The following is a 23,823-nucleotide window of genomic DNA, read 5'->3' as shown; positions in this document are numbered from 1 at the left end:
TTTTTTTTTTTTTTGAGTGATACATTGTTCGACTTTGATGGTTTTTTTTTGGGTTGGTCTTCGTATTTCGCCAAGTTTTTTTTTTTCTTTTCTTATTCTTTTTTTTTTTCTTTTTTTCTTTTTTTTTTTTGTACTGGTGTTTCATTCCCTTCGGGCAGGTCAGGTGGTGGGGTGAACTGGCTGGCTGGTCACTTGTTGGGCACACGGGCAGGCCTTCCAAGTTGCGTGTGTGTGCGTGTGTGTGTGTGTGTGTGTGTAAGAGAGCAATAGTGTGTAGTGGCAGTAGTAGTAGTAAGTAGTAGTAGCAGTAGTTGCCCTATTTCTCCAATCCACCATCCATCCTTCGGGGGATAGGCAAGAGACAGAGGGACATTTGTAGAACCTGGCCGCTCCACCGCCTCATTATATCAGTGCCACCACGCGAAGGCCTCTCCCCAGCACCCGGTACCCCTATCACGTGTATTGGTGATGTGGTGCGAACAAGTAATTTATTCCTGACATATGTAGAGACTGGATGGGGTTAAGTGGGTGAGCAGGTCTGTGGGTATGAGCGTTGAAGGTGCGACGGGGAGAGGCAGACCACACGCAAGAATGAAGACGTGGGTGATGTGTTGCGTAAGGAGCTCCGGGGAAGGAATTAAGGAGTCTGGGGAGAAACCATCAAGTGACCTGGGTTCGCATTCTCATGGGGTGAGGAGGCTCCCTAGCACCTCATTATTAGCGATTTATTTTGGAGTGTGGATGGTTAATGCCTTTCTGTACGTTGTGTGTACAGAGTATGGTGATACTGGACGGATTTATACAATACAGAATATAGCACTGTAAGGTCTAATAAGCAAACTAAATCGCTTAGGAAAAGGTGTTAGGGAGCATCCTTTACCGACGAGAATGTGAACCCAATGGAACGCATGGCGAAGTCGTCTTCTCTCTCTCTCTCTCTCTCTCAATCCATCACCCTTTTTTCCCGGGATAGGGAGAGTGAGAGACGTTTGTACAACCATCTATCCATCTATCTATCTGTCTGTCTATCTACCTGTCCGTCTGTGTAGTAACTACCCATCAGTCTATCAGTCTCTCTGCTGTCTGCCAATCTCTTCATGTCTGTGTCTATCTATCTGTATGTATGTATATATGTATGTATGTATGTTGTATGTATGTGTGTATGTATGTACGTATGTATGTATGTGTGTGTGTGTGGAACCTTCTCATGTGACCGCAGCCGCCCAGTCATGCCCTCTTTCCTCTCACCCCTGCCCCCCGCCCCGACCACTCTCTTTAACACCTGACTTACCTGTAGTGTATGCCCCGTGTGTCACTTTAATTTTCTCACTCCCTCGCTCTCTCACTCTCTGTCTCTATATAGTTCTTGTTTATGTATGCTCAACACTTCAAATGTTTCCTCTAAGACTTTCCAAAAAAGGTGTAATGCTCAGGTGAAGAGAAGAGGTGATCATAACAACAAAAGCGCTATATGAAAAGTTAAATATTGCCGTTTGTAGCAAAAAAGGAGAAAGGATGGAGACGGGGCGATGATTCCCTGTGAAATATTAGACACAGTTTCGTAAAGACTACATAATGAACGTGAAGACGGATAAATTACAGATATTGTTAAAAATACGAGAGACTTAAACATTAACAACAATATTTATGACTGAAGATTAGTTTGGGGAAATGCAGTTACTTTTCACTTACATAAAATAGATGACATGAAGGACTTATTATGGATCGATAAGTGTTCCCTCTTACTTAAATGAATCACTTATGAAACACACTTAGTCCTGCCAGCCAAAGGAACACATAGACTTTCACAGTAGTTTCCCAAAAGAAGGCGATATTTAAGTTACTAAAAACTAGTGAGGCAACTGGGAAGGCATCAAAATTAAACAACCTCCTCCGATGACATTCACTGACCTATAATTAAAGAGAGAGAGAGAGAAAAGAATTCCGCTGAAACTGGAACCGTGGCAAGACCATTTAGAGAACAAGGTGTAGAACTTTAAAAAGAGAGAGATTAGAACATTATATATATATATATATATATATATATATATATATATATATATATATATATATATATATATATATATATATATATATAAAGATGGCACTGAGTGTATACAAAAGAAAAAAAAACGTCAAATTTAGGAAGTACGTGGAGAGATGAGAGACGGAGATTTTTTGAGAAAGATCGATCAAAAAAAAAAAAAAAAAAATGATGAGGGAACAGACGAAGGGTGAAAATGTTAAACTCATTAATACTAAGCAGCAAAAATGGGTATAGACAGGTCATGTAAATTAGTTAACATTGGACAGGTATGGCAAGAGATTGGCAGCCCTGAGATGGAGTGAGAGGAGGAGGAGGAAAGGGGAAGGAGGTAGAGGAAGAGCGGGGAAGGAGGAGGAGGAGGAGGAGGAGGAAGGGGGCATGAGATCGAGGAGGAGGAGGAGGAAGGGGGCATGAGATCGAGGAGGAGGAGGAGGAGGAGGAGGAGGTAGGCAAAGAAATGGATGGAGAAATGAAACTTGCAATTATATGAGATGAAAGAAGCTAATAAGGAATGGGTCAGGGTGAAGACAGCTGGAAGAGGCCTTTGTCCGGCAGGAGGTCGGTAGGAGGTGATGATGATGATGATGATGATGGTGATGATGGTGGTGTCTTAAGTTAAATGTGACCTTACTTCCACGTACATTCTGTAGGAATCCTATGACTAAAACAGAACACTATAATAATAATAATGACAACAACAACAATAATAATAATAATAATAATAATAATAATAATAATGATGATGATGATGATAGTGATGATGATGATTGTTATTATTATTATTATTATTATTATTATTATTATTATTATCATCATCATTATTATTACTTTTCTTCTTATTATTAATAGTAGTAGTAGTAGTAGTAGTAATAGTAGTGGTGGTGGTGGTGGTGGTGGTGGTGGTACTAGTAGTAGTAGTAGTAGTGGTGGTGGTGGTGGTACTAGTAGTAGTAGTAGTAGTAGTAGTAGTGGTGGTGGTGGTGGTGGTACTAGTAGTAGTAGTAGTAGTAGTAGTGGTGGTGGTGGTGGTGGTACTAGTAGTAGTAGTAGTAGTAGTGGTGGTGGTGGTGGTGGTGGTGGTACTACTACTAGTAGTAGTAGTAGTAGTAGTAATAATAATAATAATAATAATAATAATAATAATAATGACCTAATTCCCCTGTAATTCATTATAAACACCTCTGACCACCCCAGACTCACAAAACCTTTCATTCCATCCAGCTCACACGTATGACCTTTTTCGTCTTTTTTTTTTTTATGATAAACTAATCGAATTCCTTGGCTGACCCTTGACCCGACCCGAATACCACCAGCACGACAACTGCGACCCGCCTGGTGGAAAGGACCCGGTAGCTGTGACCTCCGGGGTAGTGAGTTCGAATTTTGTGCTCTCGGGGACAAGGTCAGATTTTTCGTGACGCTTTTTTTGACCTGGATTACTTTTTGGCTTTTTTTATTTTCTTTGTCATATTTTTTTTTTTCTTGGCCAGTGTTTTTTTTGTGTGTGTGTGTGTGTGTTTTTCCCACTTCTCTTTTAGGTATTTTTCCTGCCTTCCTTTTCCTCCTTCTTCTCCTTCTCTTCCTCCTCTTCACCATCATTATCATCATCATCATAACAATCATCATCCCTATCATCACCATCATCATCATCATCATCATCATCATCAACACAATCTGCCTGGTGGAGGGGGCCCGCTGGGTGTGACCTGGGGGGGGGTCGAATCCATTGCTCACGGGGCAAGGTCAGAACTGGGTGACCCCTTGATCTCGATTCTTTTGTCTTTATTTTTCTCTCTCTCTTTCTTCCATACATTTTTTCTTTCTTCTTTGTCTTCGTCTTCCATTTTATTTTATTTCTGTTTTTATTTCCTTTTCCATTGTCTCTCCCATACTTCCTTCTCTCCTTCAAGGCTTTCCTTCCTCCTTCTCCTCCTCCTCCTCCTCCTCCTCCTCCTCCTCCATCACAGGGGAACACAAGGTCGGCTATGACACCACAAAATATAACTTCACTAATGATGTAGAACCAGGAACCGATTACGCCTCAGGAATTTCATAAACATACGCCTCAGGAATTTCATAAACAATCTTAAAATTCACTAATTCACAAACAGTACGTTGCCACCTTTTATCATATAATTATCTTTTGCGTATACCATTATAATATTCTTGTTGAGGTGGGATACGAGCGGCATATTAGCGATATATCCACTGGTGCACGCTGTTGACTGAAGCATACCCCCATATATGCTTGGTTATATTCCAGTGCAGCCGCTGGTATAACACTGATAGGGCATTGTCTGATTCATATTACTGAGACAACGCTGTAATGATAACCTGAAGTAATTAAGATACTCCTATCTCGACTGTCTAAAAAAGCTATCCACCCGTAAACAGAACTTTCATGTCTGGTGCTTCTTTCCGACGGTACTACAAAATTCCCTTCAAGAATTATAACCCTGTAAGGCAGAGCTTTGGCCTTTATCCCTATACAGTTGATGATCGAAGGGTTTGAGGTTATTACAGCAAAACCCCCTTCTCTGTCTGCGCATTCTTTTGCTTCTATAAAAGGGGAAGGAGTTTTTCTGTCAATACGCACTCCTCCTCACGAGTACGTAATTTGTATCGTATTTTTCTACCGCCAGACGATTTGATTTGGCTAAGGAGAGACCTCAGAGGGTTAGGAACAGACCCCATCCGATCACCAAGGAAAGACAGGAAGGATGGCATAGTGTGTGTATGTGTGTTACTCTACTACTCCCCCGCAAGCAACAGATCCCGGGTTCGATTCCTGGACTGACACGAAGATCTGTGGACAGGATCTCTTTACCCTAGCCTCGTCGCACCTACATCTGAAATAGGGACCTAGATTGTAAAAGTGACGGTTGTGTGTCCTAGTCTGGGGGATATATGACCAGTGATATCCTTGTCGCTTACGCCCCCTTCTGTGCCTCCAAAAATCCTCATTTTTTGCCTCCAAGTAATCCCTTCCTCCTGCCTCCTCACACGTAACCTCTCACTCCCTTAACACGTAAAAATTCAACATCGAAAAAGACCAGTGAGTTTGCTGTGGTTTGGCTTCCTTTGTACCCTTTGTATTCACCCCCTTGTCCTCCCCCCTCAGCCCTCCAAGCACTTCCCCGTCACCCCCCCACTTCCTGCCCCCCTCCCCCACATCCTGGTACTCCCCCCCATTATTTACAGATCATGGTAGTCACTTGGGTTTTCATCCGGCTTACGCATTCCTCTTGCTATCCTTGTCATATATTTTTTTTTATATATGTTTACCTGTTGTGCTGTTCTCTCTCTCTCTCTCTCTCTCTCTCTCTCTCTTTATGGACTGTGATTTCTCTTCATTTCCCCCACTCACTCTGATTATCATTGCCACCTCCTTTATCTTCTCCCTCCCCCTTCCCTTCCTCTTCTCCCTTCCCTCCCTCCTCCCCCACACCTCCTTCACCCTTCTTCTCCCTTCCTCAAATTTCCTTCTTTCCTTCCTCGTTCGCTCCCTTCCTCACCTCCATCTCCCTTCATCTTCCTCACTTCCTTCTTCCTTCCCTTTCCCACCACTTCCCCTCCCCTCTTCTCTTTTCTCCTCTCCCTTCCTCTCTCATCATCCCCCCTTCCCCTAGCCTACTCCCCTCTCCTCCTCCTTCTCCCACTCCCATTCTTAACCCTTTCGGTCCGATGACGCACTTTTTATATCATTCTTACCACCACCAGACGGTTTTATTAAGCCTGAGGGAGCTTTACTATGGTTAAAAAATCAATAAAGGGAATATATGACCCCTCCAGATCGATAAGTTGCTCCTAAGTTCATTTTTATCGTCAGGAAATAATATGAAAAATAAATAAATGAATGAATAAATAAATAAAGGCGTCTTCGGAGTGAAGAGATTAATTTCCCCTCTCCCCCAAGTCGTCCTCCCCCCACTCTCGTCCTCCTAAACTCATCTTCCCAATTTTGTTCCCCTCTTTCCCCCATTCTTCCCCCTCCCCTCCTCCCCTCAGCCTTCCCTCCCCCTCCCTCTTCCCCTCCCCGTCCCCTCCTCCTTCCCCTCCCCTCCTCATCACCTCGTCTTCAACTCATCTTCCCAATTATCTCATCCTCTGTACTGTCTTTGTATTAAATCTTTATTAGGTAATTATCTCACCCCTATTTCCTCATTCTCTCTCTCTCTCTCTCTCTCTCTCTCTCTCTCTCTCTCTCTAATACATATATATGCTCATCCATCCATCCATCAATATCTGTATCTACCTATGTGTCTATCTGTCTATACGTCTGTCTATCCGCCCAGTCATCTGTTTGTCTGTTCATCCCTCGCATTATTACCGTCTATCATTTTTCTTTCCCCTGTTACTTGACTTCTTTTTTTTTTTTTTTTTTTTGCTGACTTGACATTGTGCTGACTCAGGTTATAATCAGCCGTAATTTATGTTCCTGAGAATATTACACTTGTAGCTGATTCATATTTTTTTGTCTTTAATTCATCAGTCTCGCCGTTTCCTTCTTGACCAACTTTTCATCCTTCTTCAGCACATCTTAAGTCAATCTGGCATATTTGTGTTTCTTCCTTTTTTTCGCCTTTCAAACAATCAACCATTCTTCTGATTCCTTTTTCCCCTCCTCCCCTTCCTCGTCTCCTTCCTCTACCATTTCATTTAGCCTCCCTTCCCTTTCATCTCCCACCTCTTCAGCCTTCCCCTCCTCCTTCCCCTTTCCCTTGCCCTCCCTCCCCTCCTCTTCCCCTTCCTCTCCCCCACCCTCCCTCCTGCATCTCAGGTACACTTTTCACAATCATTTTTCCCAACCTTGACCCAGCTTTCTGTCAGTCTTTAATAATTCTCTTAGTAGCTCATTTCCACTCATTTCCTCTCATTTCCCCCTCATTTCCCTCTCATTTCCACTCATTTCCTCTCATCTCCAGTTCATCTTTCCTCCAGTCTACCGTATTATGCATTTTTCTTTCATCATAACCTCAATTTCTACCCTGTCACCTTTATCATTGTATTTATCATTTTATTTTTGTCTTATGGTGTTGATTTAATTTGAAGCGGTATTTCTGACTGACACATTTTTCTATAATTTTTCATCCAATCTCACTTATATTTCTGACAAATAAAGGCCTTTTTATTCTACCTCCTCTAATGACTAAAATATTGCTCATTTAATAAAGCAGATGATGTGGTGTTAGTTTGAGCAGAATACCTGAATTTGTCCATAAGTCGAAAGAAAGAGAGAGAGAGAGAGAGAGAGAGAGAGAGAGAGAGAGAGAGCCGTCCGGATGTAGTCTGAATAAAAACGCCAAATATTATCACAGGGAAAATTTCGCTGACAAATCCGTTCCAGTATTATCATGATTACGAATATTTCTCTTTCCTTCCTGAGCGTCAAGAGATTCGTATTCTCATCGGCAAAGGAAGCTCCCTAACACCTCTTTCTAAGCTATTTATTTTGCCTTTTACACCTTGCTCTTCTACTCTGTGTTATAAAAATCCTTCCAATATCGCCATACCCTGCATAAATAACCCACAAAAGGATATTAACCAACCACATCCAAAAATAAATCGCTAAGGAAGAGGTGCTAGGGAGCCTCCTTACCCCACGAGAATACGGACCAGAGAGTGTCAGCCTTTCCTTTACTTGCCTTTTGTGAGCGCCATTTTTTCCATCTCTTCTGTCTATCTGTCTATCTATCTATCTACGTGTCTGTCTAGTATCCATTTGTTTTTGTTTTTCATTTTCTTCCCTTTTTCTTTAACCAGATGCGTAGGGACTCGAATTTGGCTAATCAGTCCCGTATTTCAGGCGAGGGTGACCAGCCTCGCGAATCCCTGAGTGGCATTATGTGAACAGTAAACTCCAGCTCTCTCATTATGAAGTATTGGCGAACCTTTGATCGTGATTGTACGGCAGAAAAAGAAAAAAGAAAAGGGAAAAGAAAAAAGAAAAGGAAAAAAAAAGAAAAAAGGAAAAATGAACAGAAAAAAATGAAAAAATGAGAGAAAAGAAAAAAGAAAAAACTAATTAAACTCATTGTATTATAATTTCCTTTGCCACACTTTTTCTGAAGCTTTATAATAATGTATCCTGTTAAGCAGACTCACGCTTACCAGTACTTCCTGATAATCGTGGCGTTTTGAAATTATGCACGACTACCTGTTAAAAAAAGAAAGGTATATTATTACTACGAGTGGTGGGAAACAGTTTGGTAAAGAGTTAGGAATATTATCACACACACACACACACACACACACACACACACACACACACACACACACACACACACACACACACACTAAAATACAGAAACGATTTGGTACTGAAAACGCTACTATACTCTTTTCATCTTAACCTGACATAGATTCTTTCCCCTTTGCTGCATAGAAATAAAATACTACGGTTTTACATCCTTTCTACGGCACTTCTTCGTGACTAGCTTCAAGTCCACTGTTAATCTATCGTTACCAATCAGAATAGAAGATGGAGAGGCGGTAATTGTAGGCCAAGTTAGCTCGTTTTTTGGCCAAGTTAGAGTGAATAGAGTATAGAATCTACATCTAACCCCTTCCTAACCCGAGGCTTTATCTAGTTTCTGTATCACTCAGTATTCTAGGCCTCTCCAGATTATTAACCTCTTCAGTGCGAGTGACCATTTCTAACTTAAATAAAAAGCAAAATTCCTCCTGTGACAGCAAGATTACTGTTATAAAAAGGTGTCATTGAGCTGAAAGTTTTTTTTTTTTATGCGAGAAAGAAGGAACCAAAGGCCAGGAGCCCGCAATTATTGTTCCTTCCAAGAGACAAAAAAATGAGTGGGTGATTGCAGTGGGTGATTGCAGTGCTGGAGCTACGTGTTATTAATTTTAGGCCGGGGACAGGAAATGATGCGGTGAGGCAATTAAGGCGGGAGATAATGGCAGGTGTGTGGCGTGATTTGCTCATCATTGGGCTGGTTAATTAAGTGGTAAATGGGAGTGATTGTTTACTGCGTGGTTATTGAAGTTATAATATTATGTCTGTCTGTCTGTCCGTTGCTGTCACAGTATTTGTCAGCTTGTCATGCCTGTCAGTCTTTGTGGTCTCTCTCTCCTTCTCTCTCTCTCTCTCTCTCTCTCTCTCTCTCTCTCTCTCTCTCTGTATGTTTATATATTTATATATATATAAAGATAAATAGATAGATTTTAATATAACGATAGATTAATAGATAGATAGATACTGGTAGATAGATAGATAGATAGATAGATGTACATTCTGCATATATACTGCGCATTGTTTTATCTGTCTGACCACCTCTTTTTCAGTACCTGCATATAAATGGGTATCTGTCTGCTCGTCTGTCTGTAAATATGTCTACGCATTTACCTAACTGTCCATCTCTACCCCTCATCTCTCCCTCCCTTGCGTCAGTACAAAATACATGTTCAGACAAAGCAGTAACTCACTCTTAAAAGGTAGTGTTCTGTGTGATTGTGTCTTCCCACGCCACTCTTCCGTCACCACCACAAAAAAAGTGTAAAGGGGAAATTTGGGTTGCCATAACAGTGCACCCCTACCCCCCCCTCATCCCGTCACCCCCACCCCCTCTCACCCTGCCACCCCCTCACTCCTGTCACCCCCTTCCCCCCCCCTCGCCTGCCTTGACGGGGTGACTCAGGGGCGGTTGGTGGGGTGCGGGAGGGAAGGAGGGGGTGGGATGGGAGGGAAACTTGGTGACTGACGTGGGTTCGAGCTCCACTGACTGCCACGGGGCTTACTGGGTGGACATTCACGACCCAACACCCATACACAAACCTCAAACAACCATACATACACCATACCCCTCTGTACCGTCACCGTCGTCCTCTTCACTATATTAAAATCAACTAACCAGAAGCAAGACATACCACTGACTACGGCCATTGTCTTCTGTTTCACCATCTAGTCTTGTATTAGTCTTTCCCTCCTCCTAACTCACTATACTCTACCTGTTTATCATCATCATCATCATCATCATCACGTAGGCATCCAGAATGAGACGGGAATACAAGCCTTCTCAATGTTTACCTTCATTTCACTGACCAAAGATCCACACCGGTTTGTGATTACTCGTACAGTATATCTATCTATCTGTCTTTATCTGTCTATCTGTGTGTATGTGTGTATCTGTCTATCTATCCATCCATCTATTTATGTATGTGTATGTGTGTGTGTGTGTACTGTTGCTACCGGCATACACCAATACACATCCAGGCGCTGATTTAAGACCCCTGAAACACACCCCATCCTCACGCTGGAAGGACACCAATTTCTGGCACTGGAGAAATGGCCCTCCCCCACCCAGTGCTGTACTCACGGGTGTAGGTGTAGCTGGGTGCTGAGGTGTAAGGCTTGATACGCAGTGTAGATACAGAGACAGCGTGAGAAGGATAAGAGGAAGTGAGTGTACGTGAGAGAATACGATACTGCAACCACGTAATTCTTTGTATGACAGAATCTCGCTTATTTAAGATACATTATTTTGACGACCCGGATCATTTTAGTCCCTGGGCGAGATCCCTGGGCTTGCAAAACTATCTCTCTTATATGACCGCCTCCGGGTGGGACCGAACCCCAGTCCTTATGGTTACAAGATTAATACACCACACATCCGGCCACCTCAACCTCCAACCCAACATTGCTGAGTTTTTTCTTCTCTCTCTCTCTCTCTCTCTCTCTCTCTGGTGGGGAAGGAGATATAAATATTAGATGGTGTTCTTTATTCATGTGGAGTTTTTTTTAATTGTTTTTTTTTTTTTTTTTTACATTTAAGTGAGGCTACTATCTCTTTACCTGTCTCGCTTCAAATACGTGAAAATGGCCGAACTTGGAGAAGGAAGATAGATAGATGGATGGATAGATAGATACATAGATAGATGTACACGAGCAGGCTGATAGATAGACTGACAAATATTCCATTCACTCAGATAGATAGTCGAACACTTAAACAAATGGATACACACAGACACAGACAACATGTACAGAGTCAGAGGAGAATCACACACACACACACACACACACACACACACACACACACACAGGTCGTAAAGAAGGCGCGATGAGGCAGATTTCGTGTCGCTCTTATATGGAGGAGACGTTCACTTGCTCAATGAGAGAGAGAGAGAGAGAGAGAGAGAGAGAGAGGAGGTAAGAAACAAATATATCGACAGAGAAGAGGAAAAAAATTGAGAAGAGGGAAACGATAAAGAAAACGGAAATAAACAGATCAGAAAATGGAGGAGGGGTGGGTGTCTGCGTCAAGTGGGAGTGGATTTTTCTTCGTGTTTATTTTAGCTATTTTCTTTTTTACTTTCCCTTCCCTTGCTTCTCTTTCCCACCCTTTCCTTCCTTCCTACTCTTGTTTTATTATTAGGCTTGTTTTTTTTCCGATGCTTATTCACCTTTTTCTCATATATTCACGTTTATTATCTTCTTTTCATTCATCCCGCCTTTTTCATTGATATCCTTGTCTTTGCCTCATAGAACAGATACCACAGTCACAGTTTACTATATAGACAACGATCTCGAACGATTAATGGATTGGTATTGTTTTTTTTTCTTTTTAACTTTGCATTTACACTTTCTTTCACCTCTTCCGTCACCTAGTTCTTCCTGCTTCTTTCTTTTCCCTTCCTTTTCTTCACTTTTCCTTTCATTCTTGTGTCCTTCAGCTTTCATCCATCCTTTCATCCATTCCTTTCTCCCCGTCACGGCTCCCCCTTCTCTAAATTCCCCCGTTTTCTCTCCCACCCCTTCATTTTTCCCCCATTCATCATTCTCTCCTATCATCTTGGAGCCACCTTCCCCCCATGTCACCATCCCCTCATCTCTCTCACTCTCTCCCCTCTCGCCACAGTTTTTTCTGTTCCTCCTTCCCTCCCCTTGAGTGTCTTGAGATTAAAACCAGTACAAAGACACGATATAAAATTTGAGTATTAAAACAATATTGCAGAATTCATGAGATCAGTGTTTAGAGACAAATAAGACAAATCATAAAGTATTTGTCTTTTTCAGTCGTGCAGTCAAATTCGCACTGGACTTGATTTTGGCTTTTTTCTTTTTTTTCTTGGAAGGATCAATCTTGCGGGTTTCAGGGCCTTTAGTTCCTTCTTCCTTTCGTTAAATAAAAAAGAAAATACTTAGTACGGCCGCATTTGGAGTATTGAGCTCAGTTTTCGTCATCCCATTGCAGATATTGAGAGGTTGGAGAGAGCACAACGAGGGGTGACTTAATTACACCCACCCTGAGAAGCAAACCACACTGGCAAAATTTAGTGGAACGGGGACTTTTATCTTATCAAACTGCAGATTTCGAGGGGATCTAAGTTTATATAAATTTTCAGAGAACATGATAATACGACAATTAATAAATACTTTGCAATAAACCACTCGTCTTATACTAGAAATAATAGCCATGGAAATATTAACAAACGTCGCCACTTCATGTAAACAAAGTATTTTTTTCATGAACAGAGTTACAAAGATACTGAGTTGTTGTGCAAGATTGTACTCATATGCACTGCTGAACAATGGAGAACAAGCCTCTCTCTCTCTCTCTCTCTCTCTCTCTCTCTCTCTCTCTCTCTCTCTCAGTTCCTTCCATTTTTTCTTCCTTCCCTTCATCCCTCATACTTCTCCCCTCCCGCCATTTCCTTCCTTCATTCCTTCATTTTCCTCTTTTCCTCCATTCCTCTCTCACATGCTATTCTTTTCTGTATTTGTCTCTTCCGTCACTTCCTTCTTCCACTTCATTTCCTCCATCCTTCAATCATTCTACTCCTTCCTTCATTTCCACTTTACTTCATCCTCCTTCATTCTCTCCATCACTTCCCTTTCTCTCCCATCGTCCCTTCCCTCCCTTCCCTCTCTCTTTTCCCCTTTCCCTTTCCCTCTCACGTTCCTTCCATCACTTCCTCCCTGCCTCATTTCATTCATCCCTAAAGCGCTTTTCATTTCCTCTCACTTTCCCTTTTTCCCCTGTCACTTATTCATTACCTTCCTGTGACCCCGGCATCTCTCTCTCTCTCTCTCTCTCTCTCTCTCTCTCTCTCTCTCTCTCACGGTAAGTTAGCGGAAAATAATGGCAATAATGGTCAATGGTACCCTTCTGTCTCTCCCTTCCTCCCCATCTCCTCTCCCCATCTCCCTCTCCCCACACACCATTAACCCACACGCACCTTACCTCAGCACCCTTCACTAACATCACCCACTTTCCTATACAATCTTCCTTCCTTCAGACGCCTTGATTCTACTAACAAAAAACCACTCGTTCTAAATGGATTAATGAAGGCTCTTACAAACCCCTCCAGCTAGCCAAACCTCTCCCAGTCAAAGAATAATCGTCGGAAGATAAAAAGCCCAGCACAAAAGACGTCCTCGACACGAACTGATCAAGTCCCTCTCACTCCCTTTAGATGTTCTGGTGACCTCGGAAAATGGATATCTTTTTAGTTGGAAGTTTAAGATGCTGTAAATGGCGTGGCTTTTGCACACGAAGACTAAGCGGGATCGGGCGAGATGATAGAGGGAGAGGAAGCTAACCTTGTGTCATCCATCATCCCATCTTCCGCTAATGACGAAGGTGAGAAGGATCCAGGAACAGGAACTGGAGAGTAAATGGTTAAAAGTCAGTGGAGTGCCCGCTCGATTGGGTCATGCATCCGTCCAAGGCTTCGAAATGGCTGGCTACGCTTCACAGGCCAAAACGTTTCACACACACACACACACACACACACACACACACACACACACACACACACACACACACACAAGCGGCAATATCAGACGGGAAAGAGGATGTTTAACACGATGCTTGTGCAAAAAGAGAAGGGATGCAATGAACGAAGGAAAAAGGGAGAGAGGAGGAAAATACGTGACGGGGAGATGAGAGGTGAGGAAAGAAAGCTGAGTGGGTGGGAGAGGGAAGGGGAGGGGGAAAAAAAAGAGACAGTCCTTATTTTATGAAGTTAATCTTTGTGATCAGCTAGCTTATTTTCAATGTACCTGAGTCCTTATAGGTATGTTGCTGTAAATTATTCTTCTTTTCAATCACAGTAACTATATAATCTTCCACAGAGCTATAATTTTTACGGTATATAATTCTCACCATCCAATCTATAATGGCTATAAAGGAATGGATATGCTGTGAAGATGCGTGGGAATCTTGAAGAGGATATATGAAGTGAATCTGAGGATAGGAGGAGAAGGTCAAGACGATGGTTGAAGGAGTTAACAATTGGATACGTGAACAAGGGAGGTATGGACGCTGAGGAAATGAAGGAAATGGCTAGCGATGGAAATGAATGGGTGAAGTAGGAATGAAGATGAATATAATAAGGACTGCACCTCCTCCACCCATCTCCCATCTCATTTTCTTACTTGGTCGTCAATGGAATGATGTTTATCCCAGATGCATTACGAGGCTCAGTGTGTGTGTGTGTGTGTGTGTGTGTGTGTGTGTGTGTGTGTGTGTGTGTGTGTGTGTGTGTGTGTGTGTGTGTGTGTGTGTGTGTGACAATTTCTTCCCCTTCCATCTCAAATGAAAATCCATGCCATTCTTTCCAATAATCTATTTTTTTTTTTCATCTTTTTTCCACCAACTGCTACACTTTTTTTTTTTTTTTACATAAAAGTGTAGAGCTTGGGTGTAATTAGCTTTATCCCAACATTTTACAAACACCCTACGGACCATTATGCCTCCTGTTACATGTATTGTATTTCCTCTGTATGTCCTTTGTATTTCAGTGTATTTTTGTGTATTTTAATTGCCTGTACTGTATTTTCTGTTTATTCCTGTGTATTTCTGTGCATTTGTTACCTGTAATATATTTCCTGTGTGTTTCTGTGACTTGTATTTACTGTGTATTCCTGTGTATTTCTGTGTATTCTTGTGTGTCTCCCTTAATTGGCAGCCACAAGAAATACGGTTCTCCTACTCTGCTTACTAATTTTTGTTATACTAAAAAAAAGAAGTTATGATGATATGCCCTGTTTATTTATCTATTTATTTATTTATTTACTTATTTTTCTTTTTTTATTGTTGTTATTGTTACTATTATCACCATCATCACATCATCATCATCACTACCACCACAATTATTATTATTATTATTATTACAGTAAAAGCTGACAATTGTGTGGTTCTTTTGTAGTGCTGGAGAGTCAAAGAGTCAAGTGTCTCCCGTCGTTTTTTCTATTGTGATATGAAATTTATGAACGACAATGAGTGAAATTTTGCCCATTGTGTTTACCGCTATGAGAGAGAGAGAGAGAGAGAGAGAGAGAGAGAGAGAGAGAATAAATGATAAATCAAAACCCACAAAATTGCCTCTACTCATACGTACAGTCGCAGTCATTTCTTCATTACCACATTTGAAGCTTCGAACCCACGAAACGAAACACTGAACCCTCTTCCTAGTTTACGGGTTAGTTTGGCAAGATCCTGTTTCATCCTGACGCAGTTTCGAGACAGTATAGAAAAACATGTGACATTATTATTATTATTATTATTATTATTATTTTTATTTTTTTGACCACAGAGTTGATGTTTAGGATAATTATTTCGTCCACTTGTCTGTCTGTCTCTCCTTTTGTTGTTCACCTGTTTATCTATCCATCCTTCATCAGTCTATCCACCGTTCTTCTGTCATTCTTTCATTCATTTATTTATCTCTACTCATCTATTCATGCGTTCATTCACCCTTCGACTCATTCATTCACTCTACCATCCCCTCAGTCATTCATCTTTCCATTCCTCTCTTCATTCATCCATCCATCCATCCGTCCATCCATCCACATTCCATCCTTCTTCCAATCTTTTTCCACTGTTTATTCACCTATCCATCACTCTGTTCATTCACTCATCCATTCATCCATCCCCGATCCCTCTCTTCATTCACCCATCAATTCATTCATGTCTTCATTCATCCACCCATCCACTCCCGATTCCTCTCACGACCCGGGGCTTAAAACACGGGTCACCGGAACACGACACGGAATTGCGGCCCTTCAGGAGAGAGAGAGAGAAACGCTTCAGGATTGCTATACACCCTAATCTTAAAGTATTCAGTTAGTTTGTCTTCCAGTCTCTTCTTTAGTAATGGAAACAAATCAAGCTTTCATATTCTTTGTTAGTAAAAACGCATTAAGCTTTAGTCTTCTTTATTGACGAAAAACAATAAAGATTTACTCCGCTTCATCACTGTAAAATTAAGCTCGTTATTTTTCTCCATTCCTCTTTATTATTGAAAACAGATTAAAGTTTCATCATCTTTACTTCATTGTTCTTCTTTTATATAAACAAAGTAAGTTTCAGTAATTTCCTTAAGTTTCCCTTAATTCTTATTTAGTAGGGAATATTTTGGCTTCAGTTTTCCTCACAGGCTTGAATAGATAGATAGATAGATAGAGAGAGAGAGAGAGAGAGAGAGAGGAATAAATTTGCTTGCCCTTCCTTAAGTGGTAACAAGTTTCATAATATCCTTGAGGGAGAGAGAACAGGAAAGAGGAGGAAAATGTGAGTGAGTGTGAAAATTGAGAGAGAGAGAGAGAGAGAGAGAGATCACTGGAATATGATGTGGAATTAGTGCCTTTACGTACACGGAGGAGGGTCATGTTAGTTATGGCCTTCAGAGAGAGAGAGAGAGAGAGAGAGAGACCCATCATCTTTTTCCTCACTGACATCAATTTCCCTGTCATCATCTCATTGCCTCATCCTGCATCTTTATCTCCTCATTTACCTCATCATTCCCTCATCATTATCTCATTTATCTGCTATTTTTATCCCATTATTCTTCATTCCTAACCCAGAATTTCTTTTAATTATTTTTCAGTTTTTTTTTCCGTCATTTCTTTTTCTCTGTTTTTTTTTTTTTTTTCATTTCTATACATCCTTCCTTCTATACACTCTCTTTATTCCACTTTATTTCGTTTTCTTTTCATTATTTTTTTTTTCATTTTTCTGATCCTATTCTTTCGTAATTTTTGTTCATTATCTTATTCTTATTTTTGTATTTGTTGCGAATTCACCTGCCTTTTTTTTTGTATGCCAGTCTGTTTGAGAGAGAGAGAGAGAGAAGGAAAGTCGGCGTGGTGCTAGTGACATTTCTAGACCTGGCCTGGTTACCTTTCAGATCAGCTCCTCCTCACCCACCCTCCTCTCCTCAATATAATCACCTCTTTAAAGTAATCCCTCTTTTAAATCCTCCCTGAATGTAATCCGCCTCTTTAATCCCCTCTTAATGTAATCCGCCTCTTTAATTTATCCCTGGTGCTTCAGACGGGCGCCTTCAAGTGGTCTCACTGATATAACTGGGCGACTCCACTGCCTGAAATCCATCCATGTTCCCGGGAAGGATACTACTACTACTACTACTACTACTACTGCTGCTACTACTACTACTACTACTGCTACTACTACTACTACTACTACTACTACTACTATTAGTGCTACTGCTGCTACTACTTCTACCACTACTACTACTACTGATACTACTACTTAATTTATCTTCCCATTCTCGTCTCCGTAATATGACCTTTTCTTAACGCAATCTTGTCGTTCACTTATTCACCCCGTCAGCCTCCTCTCCCTTGTGTGATAAACTTTTAATATAGTCTATTTTTGATGCTCTTCATTTTCTTTTTATGCCTATTTGTGTACTTTCCTCACATCATTATTATTTTTTTCTCCATTCCCTCATTTTCTTCTCTCATTTTTTTCTTATTTATATTAGTTATCTGTTTATTTTTTGCTTGTCTTTTACTTTCTCTTTCATTCGTTCTTTTTTTTCCTTCTTCAAATTCTTCCCTTTTTCCTTTAGCCCTGATTTTTCTCCCTATTTTATCATCCCCTTCTTTCTTAGTTAATATAATAATTTCGTTCATCTTTACTGCCATTTCTTTCCTTCTTTATTTATTTCTTTTTCTACTTATCAATTTATTTATTTATTTATTTATTTATTTTGTTTTTCCTTCTTTCTTTTTTACCTTCATTGCCTCTTTCGTTGCCCTTTCCCCCTTTGCCCTATTTCACTCACTCTCTCTTCCTTCCCTCCTCTCCCTTTCTCTTTCTGGCCTTTCACGCCTGTTCTGATAAACTCCTTTTTTTTCCCCTCTCTCTCTGCCTACGCTACCTGACCATCTGCCTCCACCCTCTCTCTCTCTCTCTCTCTCTCCATTTTCCACCTCTCGTGCCTCCTAAATTACTTTCCTTTCCTCTTCGTTCTTTTAACAATGCATCATTCTCTTTTTCTTCTGTGTTCCCCCCCCCTCACATTTTCCCTCCCCCCTCCATTCTCCCTCCTCCTAGCCCTCCATCTATCCACTCTTCCTCCACTTCTTTCTTTCTCTTTTTTTTTTTTTCTCTTCCCTTTCCATTCCTTTTCCACATCCTTAAACACCTCTTATCTTTTATATTCTTTTTCTCTCTTCACCTCTCACTCTTTTTCCCTCTCCATCTCTTTTACCTTTGCATACGCTCTCTCTTCCCCCCTCCTCCCCTCTCTTCCCCCTTCCCTCCCTCTCTTTCCCTCTTCCCCTCCCCTTTCATTCTTCCCCCCTATTCTTCCCTTCTCCCTCCTCCTCTCCTCCTTCTTTCGTTCTAAGCATCTTCTCTTCCCTCCTCCTCCTCCCCCTCTTCTTCTTCCTCCTCTTCCTTCCCCTTCTTCAGCTTCGTCCTCCTCCTCTTTTCTTTCTACTCTTCCCCTTCCTCATCCTCCCTCTCCCCTTTCCTCTCTTTTCTCCCATCTTCTCTCCCTCCTTGTCCTTCATCCTTCCTTCCTATACTTCTTCCTTCCCCCTATCCCCCCTACAGTTCCCATCTCTTTACCTAGTTACTCTTTCATCCTCTCTCTCTCTCTCTCTCTCTCTCTCTCTCTCTCTCTCTCTCTTGCTCTTACAGCCTTCATCATCCACACCTCCCCCTCTTCCCCCTCCCCTCTTACCCTACTTCCCTCTTTCATCATGCCCTCCATCCTTTCCATCTCTCTTCCCCCCTCCTCCTCCCCCTCCCCCTCCCCCCACACTTCCCTCACCTCTCCCACAAAAACTGGTCAGGCAACTAAGAGGATGACTCTACACACCTCCCCCTCCCCCCTCCCCTTCCCCCTCCCTCTCCCTCTCCCTCTCCCTCTCCCTCTCCCTCTCCCTCTCCCCACCCCCCTCCCGGCTCCCGACTGGACTCCCTGCTCAACAGCGATGATGTGGTTGGTTGTAATCCTCGCTAATGTAGGTTAAGTTAGGTTGGGTTGGGTGGGGTTAGGATGGGTTGGGTGGGGTTAGGATGGGTTGGATTGGGTTTGGCTGAGTTGAACTGGGTTATGTCAGGTTAGGCGAGGTTGGGTAGGGTTGGGTTGGGTTCAACTGAGGGGGGTTGAGGTGGGTTAGGAGAGTTTGGGTTGGGTTGGGCTAGGTTGGGTTGGGTTGGATTAAATTGACCTGTAGTTAAGCTTTATTGGTTTGGGTTGGGCTGGGTTAGGTTGGACTGGGTTAAATTGAGGTGGATTAAGTTAGGTTTTGTCAGGCTGGGTTGGGCTGGGTTAGGATAAGCTTGGTTGGGCTGGGTTGGGTTCAGCTTAGTTACAATTGATATAATAAGCTAGGGTAAGTTAGTACACGATAAATTAGACCTCGAAGTTAGGTTAGTTGTGTTGTGTGGTTGAGTTAGGGATGTGATGGGTAGGTAGACGAAGGTACAGTTACTTATATTAGGTCAGGACGGGTTAAAGAAGGTCAGCCTAGGTCATTATCTTATTAAAAGGTAGTTAATGATGTGATTAGGTGAGGCGAGAAGGTGAAGGGTAGTGGATGATTGTGATGGGGTAGTGAATGTTGTGGAAGCTGAAGTGTCATTGTTGGTGGAGAGAGAGAGAGAGAGAGAGAGAGACAGACAGACAGACAGACAGAGAAGAACAGAAGAGTGATGAACAAAAAGAAAGGAAATGAGAAGATAAGGAAAATAACCTATCTATCTATCTATCTGTCTATCTATATTATAATGATCTGATTTCTGTATGTTTGTTGGTTTGTCCCTTTGTTACGGTAACACAGCAAAACCGGCGCATTTCAGCACAATTTTTGTTAGTGCAAGGTACTGCTAGAATGCTCTAACTTGAAGAATAAAACAATTTCCAGTCCAATCGGACCACCCGTTCCCGAGTTATGACTCATTTCTGGCCTTTTGACAGCGAGCGAAGACCACCTGAAGGCGGCCTTTAGGCGGATCACTTTCTTTGTGGTTACTGAAGTTACCATAACACAGCCTTTTTGACATCGAAAGGCCGCCGAAGGGGGCCATTAAGCGAGTAAAAATAATAATAATAATAATAATAATAATAACTAACCACCCAATCGAGTTCGCATACGGTCCACTCTCCGGCGCGGGATCAGGCACAGGCTCAGGCACCATGCACTGCCCCATCACAAAAATAAATAAATAAATAAAAAAAACTGAAGGGCTACCAAAAGACTGACGCAATACTTCTATGTAATTGTGTTCCTCCTCCTCCTCCTCCTCCTCCTCAGTGACGGAGATTTTTTTTTTTTTTACAATAATTGAAATGGGGGAGAGAAGGGGTATATGAGTGGTGAGGGAATGAGGGGAAAAGAGGGGAGTGGGGGATAGGAGGTGAGGAGTTCGAGCGGCGGGGAGGTAGGGGAAGGGATGAGGAGGAAAGGAGGGGAAAGCTGAGGAGAGGAGAGAGGAGGGGAGGAAGACGGGAGGTGAGGGGACCAAGGGTAACTGGAGCGGAGGGAAGGCGAGGGGATGGGAGTGGAAAAAGAGTCAGGCGAAGGAGGGGAGAAGGTGAGGGGAGGAGAGAACAGGGGTGATGGAGGAAAGAGGATGAGGGGAGGAGAGGGAAGGGGTGAGGAGAAGAGAGGTGAAGGAGGAAGGAGAGTGAGGGTTGGGGAGAGTGGTGAGGGGTGAGTGGGGGAGGTGTAATGATCGAAGTGGTGACCTCGTGTGGTTACCTGTAGCGGGTGATCATCTTATTGCATAATTAAATGGGGACTGGCCTTGAGAGAGAGAGAGAGAGAGCGAGAGAGAGAGAGAGAGAGAGAGAGAGAGGGGGGGGGAAGGAAGACAGACAGACAAACACTAACTAAGTCTACCTGTGTGTGTGTGTGTGTGTGTGTGTGTGTGTGTGTGTGTGTGTGTGTGTGTGTGTGTGTGTTAATGAGGCGGCCTGATAGAGATAAATGATAAGGTAAATGAGAGGTGAGGAAGATGACGTAGTGTGATGACAAGGCCTGACCAGGATGTGATGAGAGAGAGAGAGAGAGAGAGAGAGAGAGAGAGAGAGAGAGAGAGAGAGAGAGAGAGAGAGAGCGAGAGAGAGAGCGTAAGGGTGATGAAGTAAGGTGAGTGGAGGTGAAACAGGTATGTTAATGAGAGGCACTACAAAACCTCACACACCTTTACACACCTGGCCATTACTCACACATTATTCACGCCACCAATAAAGAAATAAAAAAGATAAGTAAATGGATGAATAAAATACACAATAAATAAAGAAGAATAAAGGAGAATACGAATGATAAATAAAGCACAATAAATACAGTAAAAATAAACATGAAAAAATAAAAAGGTACAATAAATGAATGAAATATAAGAGGAGAAACTAGCAGCTTGGAAGACCTCTATACTCCTTTATTTCTTTACCACCAGACGATTTTACTCAGCCTGGGAGATACATATTTATTTATTATTAAGGAGGTTAATGAGGTCTGTAGCTCATCCCCATAACTCGAAAATTCTCTCTCTCAAAAAGAATATAATCGTCCGGTAAGCCAAAATTAAAATACGAAAGACGTGCTCGGGGTGAAGGGGTTGAACGTAGGCTAAAATCTCCCTTGCCATTCATCTCCCTTTCAGTCTTTAGTTTAAAAAATAATTAAATGAAAATCTTGTTCAGCGCGTTATTATTACACGATTTTCTTGTGATGTTACCTGGAAAATTAATGACGTAATTCCCGTGATAAAGTAGGCAGGTATAAATGTAAATGAAGATAATTTTCCCTGTACCTCTGTCTCTATAAATCGTTCCAGGTTTATCATTATTACCAAATTGCCTTTTAGTATCCCTAAATTGCCCTACACAGGTCACCCCTTCAGTACGATGACAACCATTTAAACTCTTAATATTCGCCTTCAAGAAAAGTTACTGATCTTGAAGACAATGTATTCATCTTTAAAAAAATCTTGTGCTAAAGGATTACAAACAGTCTTAGTCCATGTATATTTATTTATTTATTAGGATCCTAGTTACCGCTAAACGATTTTTTCCTCGGTGACGAAATTACTTAGTGTCGTGATGAAATTTAAAAAAAAACAAAAAAAGAAAGAAAAAAAGGAGAAACTGGCCGAAATATTACCAAGGATCGTAATTTCCCGCCACCCGCCGAGCCGAGCCGAGGTGTCAGTGTTCCGAAATATCCAAGTCCGTGTTTACTTTTCCTCCTCGCCTAAAAACGTGAGAGGAAGGTCGTGATGTGTGGCGCCTTTGTTCCGCCCTGGGTTCTTTCTTTCTTTCTTTTTTTTTTTCTGAGTGAGGAAGATCTGTCCTTGATATTTCTCTTTAGGTTTGTGTTGGGTAATTCTGTTTCCGGTGTTCCGTGTGTGTGTGTGTGTGTGTGTGTGTGTGTGTGTGTGTGTGTGTGTGTGTGTGTGTGTGTGTGTGTGTGTGTGTGTGTTCATTCCCTAGGCACTCAGGTGATAGTTTCCTTCTGTTCTTTAATTTTTCCCACCTGTGTAAATTTTTTGGAAATATTTCTTCATTTATGTTCGTACATTTTAGTGCCAAGTAAAATTAAAAGGAAAAAAGGAAAGAGAAATAGTAAGTGAAATAAGTTACTGAAAAGGATATTTACGTCACTCCTCCCGTCATCCTGCCTGCTCTCCCCCACCTCCTTCCTCCTCCTCCTTGACCCCTCCCTCACCAGTGCCATCTTCCCCCCTCCCCTTCCCCCTCCTTACCCCTCGTTGACCCAATCCACCCTCTCAGTCCTCACAAATCCTTCTCTATTTCACCCCACCTCATTCATTCTCTCCACCCTTCCCCCTTGCCCTCCCCTTCCCCCTACCTCTACCTCATCCTAATGACCATTCCCCCTCCCTCTCCCTTCTCCCCCCCTACCCGTCCCATAGACCTTGCCTCCTCCCCTCCCGACTCCCCCCCCCCCTCAACTCTTGCCTTATTTCTTCCCTCCTTATTCATTCTGTAAACCCCCCTCCCTCACCTGTACCATCTTAACCCCTTGGCTGCTGTGGGTTTCCTTCAGGTGAGTAAAAATCGTCTGGCATTGGCTGGAATAAATTAGTGTTTTTTTACACTTCCAAATCTTTTTCTTTTGTTTATTCTTCCTGCCTTCAGACGATTTTACTCAGCTTAGGAGAGGCCTGTGAGAAATTGTAACCTGGACATTAGCGGATGAGGTGGAATGAATTGCCTGTGGTATTGTGTTAAGGACCTTGGTGTGGAAGTGGTGATGAAAAAAAAAAATGCTCGAAAATGGGACGAAATTCTCTTTAAAATGTCCCCCTTTCATCATCCCCTCCACTTGGCCCTTCCCCTGTTTTCCCACCCCTCCATCTCCCCTATCCCTCCCCTCCCCTTCCCATTCACCCTTTGACCTCTCTCCCCGCTCCATCTCCCCTCCACATCCTTACTTCTCCTCTCATTCACCCCCTTGACCCATACACCCCTCCCCCCCTCCGCAACCTCCCCTCAATGTCTTTAACTCATCCTCCCCTCATTCAACAATC

The 23,823-nt window shown here is 42.2% G+C and overlaps 1 protein-coding gene across 1 annotated transcript in view; it reads left to right on the top strand.

The window, feature by feature from the left end:
- Positions 1 to 591: 591 nt before the first annotated feature.
- The window catches only part of LOC145414171 (uncharacterized), a 39,201-nt gene continuing 15,969 nt past the window's right edge, over positions 592 to 23,823 (top strand). Inside the window, exon 1 of the mRNA XM_080283736.1 lies at positions 592 to 690. Within this exon, the coding sequence (XP_080139862.1) occupies positions 592 to 690 (99 nt within the window). The remainder of the gene's footprint in view (positions 691 to 23,823) is intronic.

The sequence above is a fragment of the Coenobita brevimanus genome, chromosome 98 (genome assembly GCF_032717465.1).
Source record: "Coenobita brevimanus isolate Jiangsu-jjx chromosome 98, ASM3271746v2, whole genome shotgun sequence".
In the NCBI taxonomy this organism is placed as follows: domain Eukaryota; kingdom Metazoa; phylum Arthropoda; class Malacostraca; order Decapoda; family Coenobitidae; genus Coenobita; species Coenobita brevimanus.
This window is presented reverse-complemented; position numbering and strand designations above follow the sequence as displayed.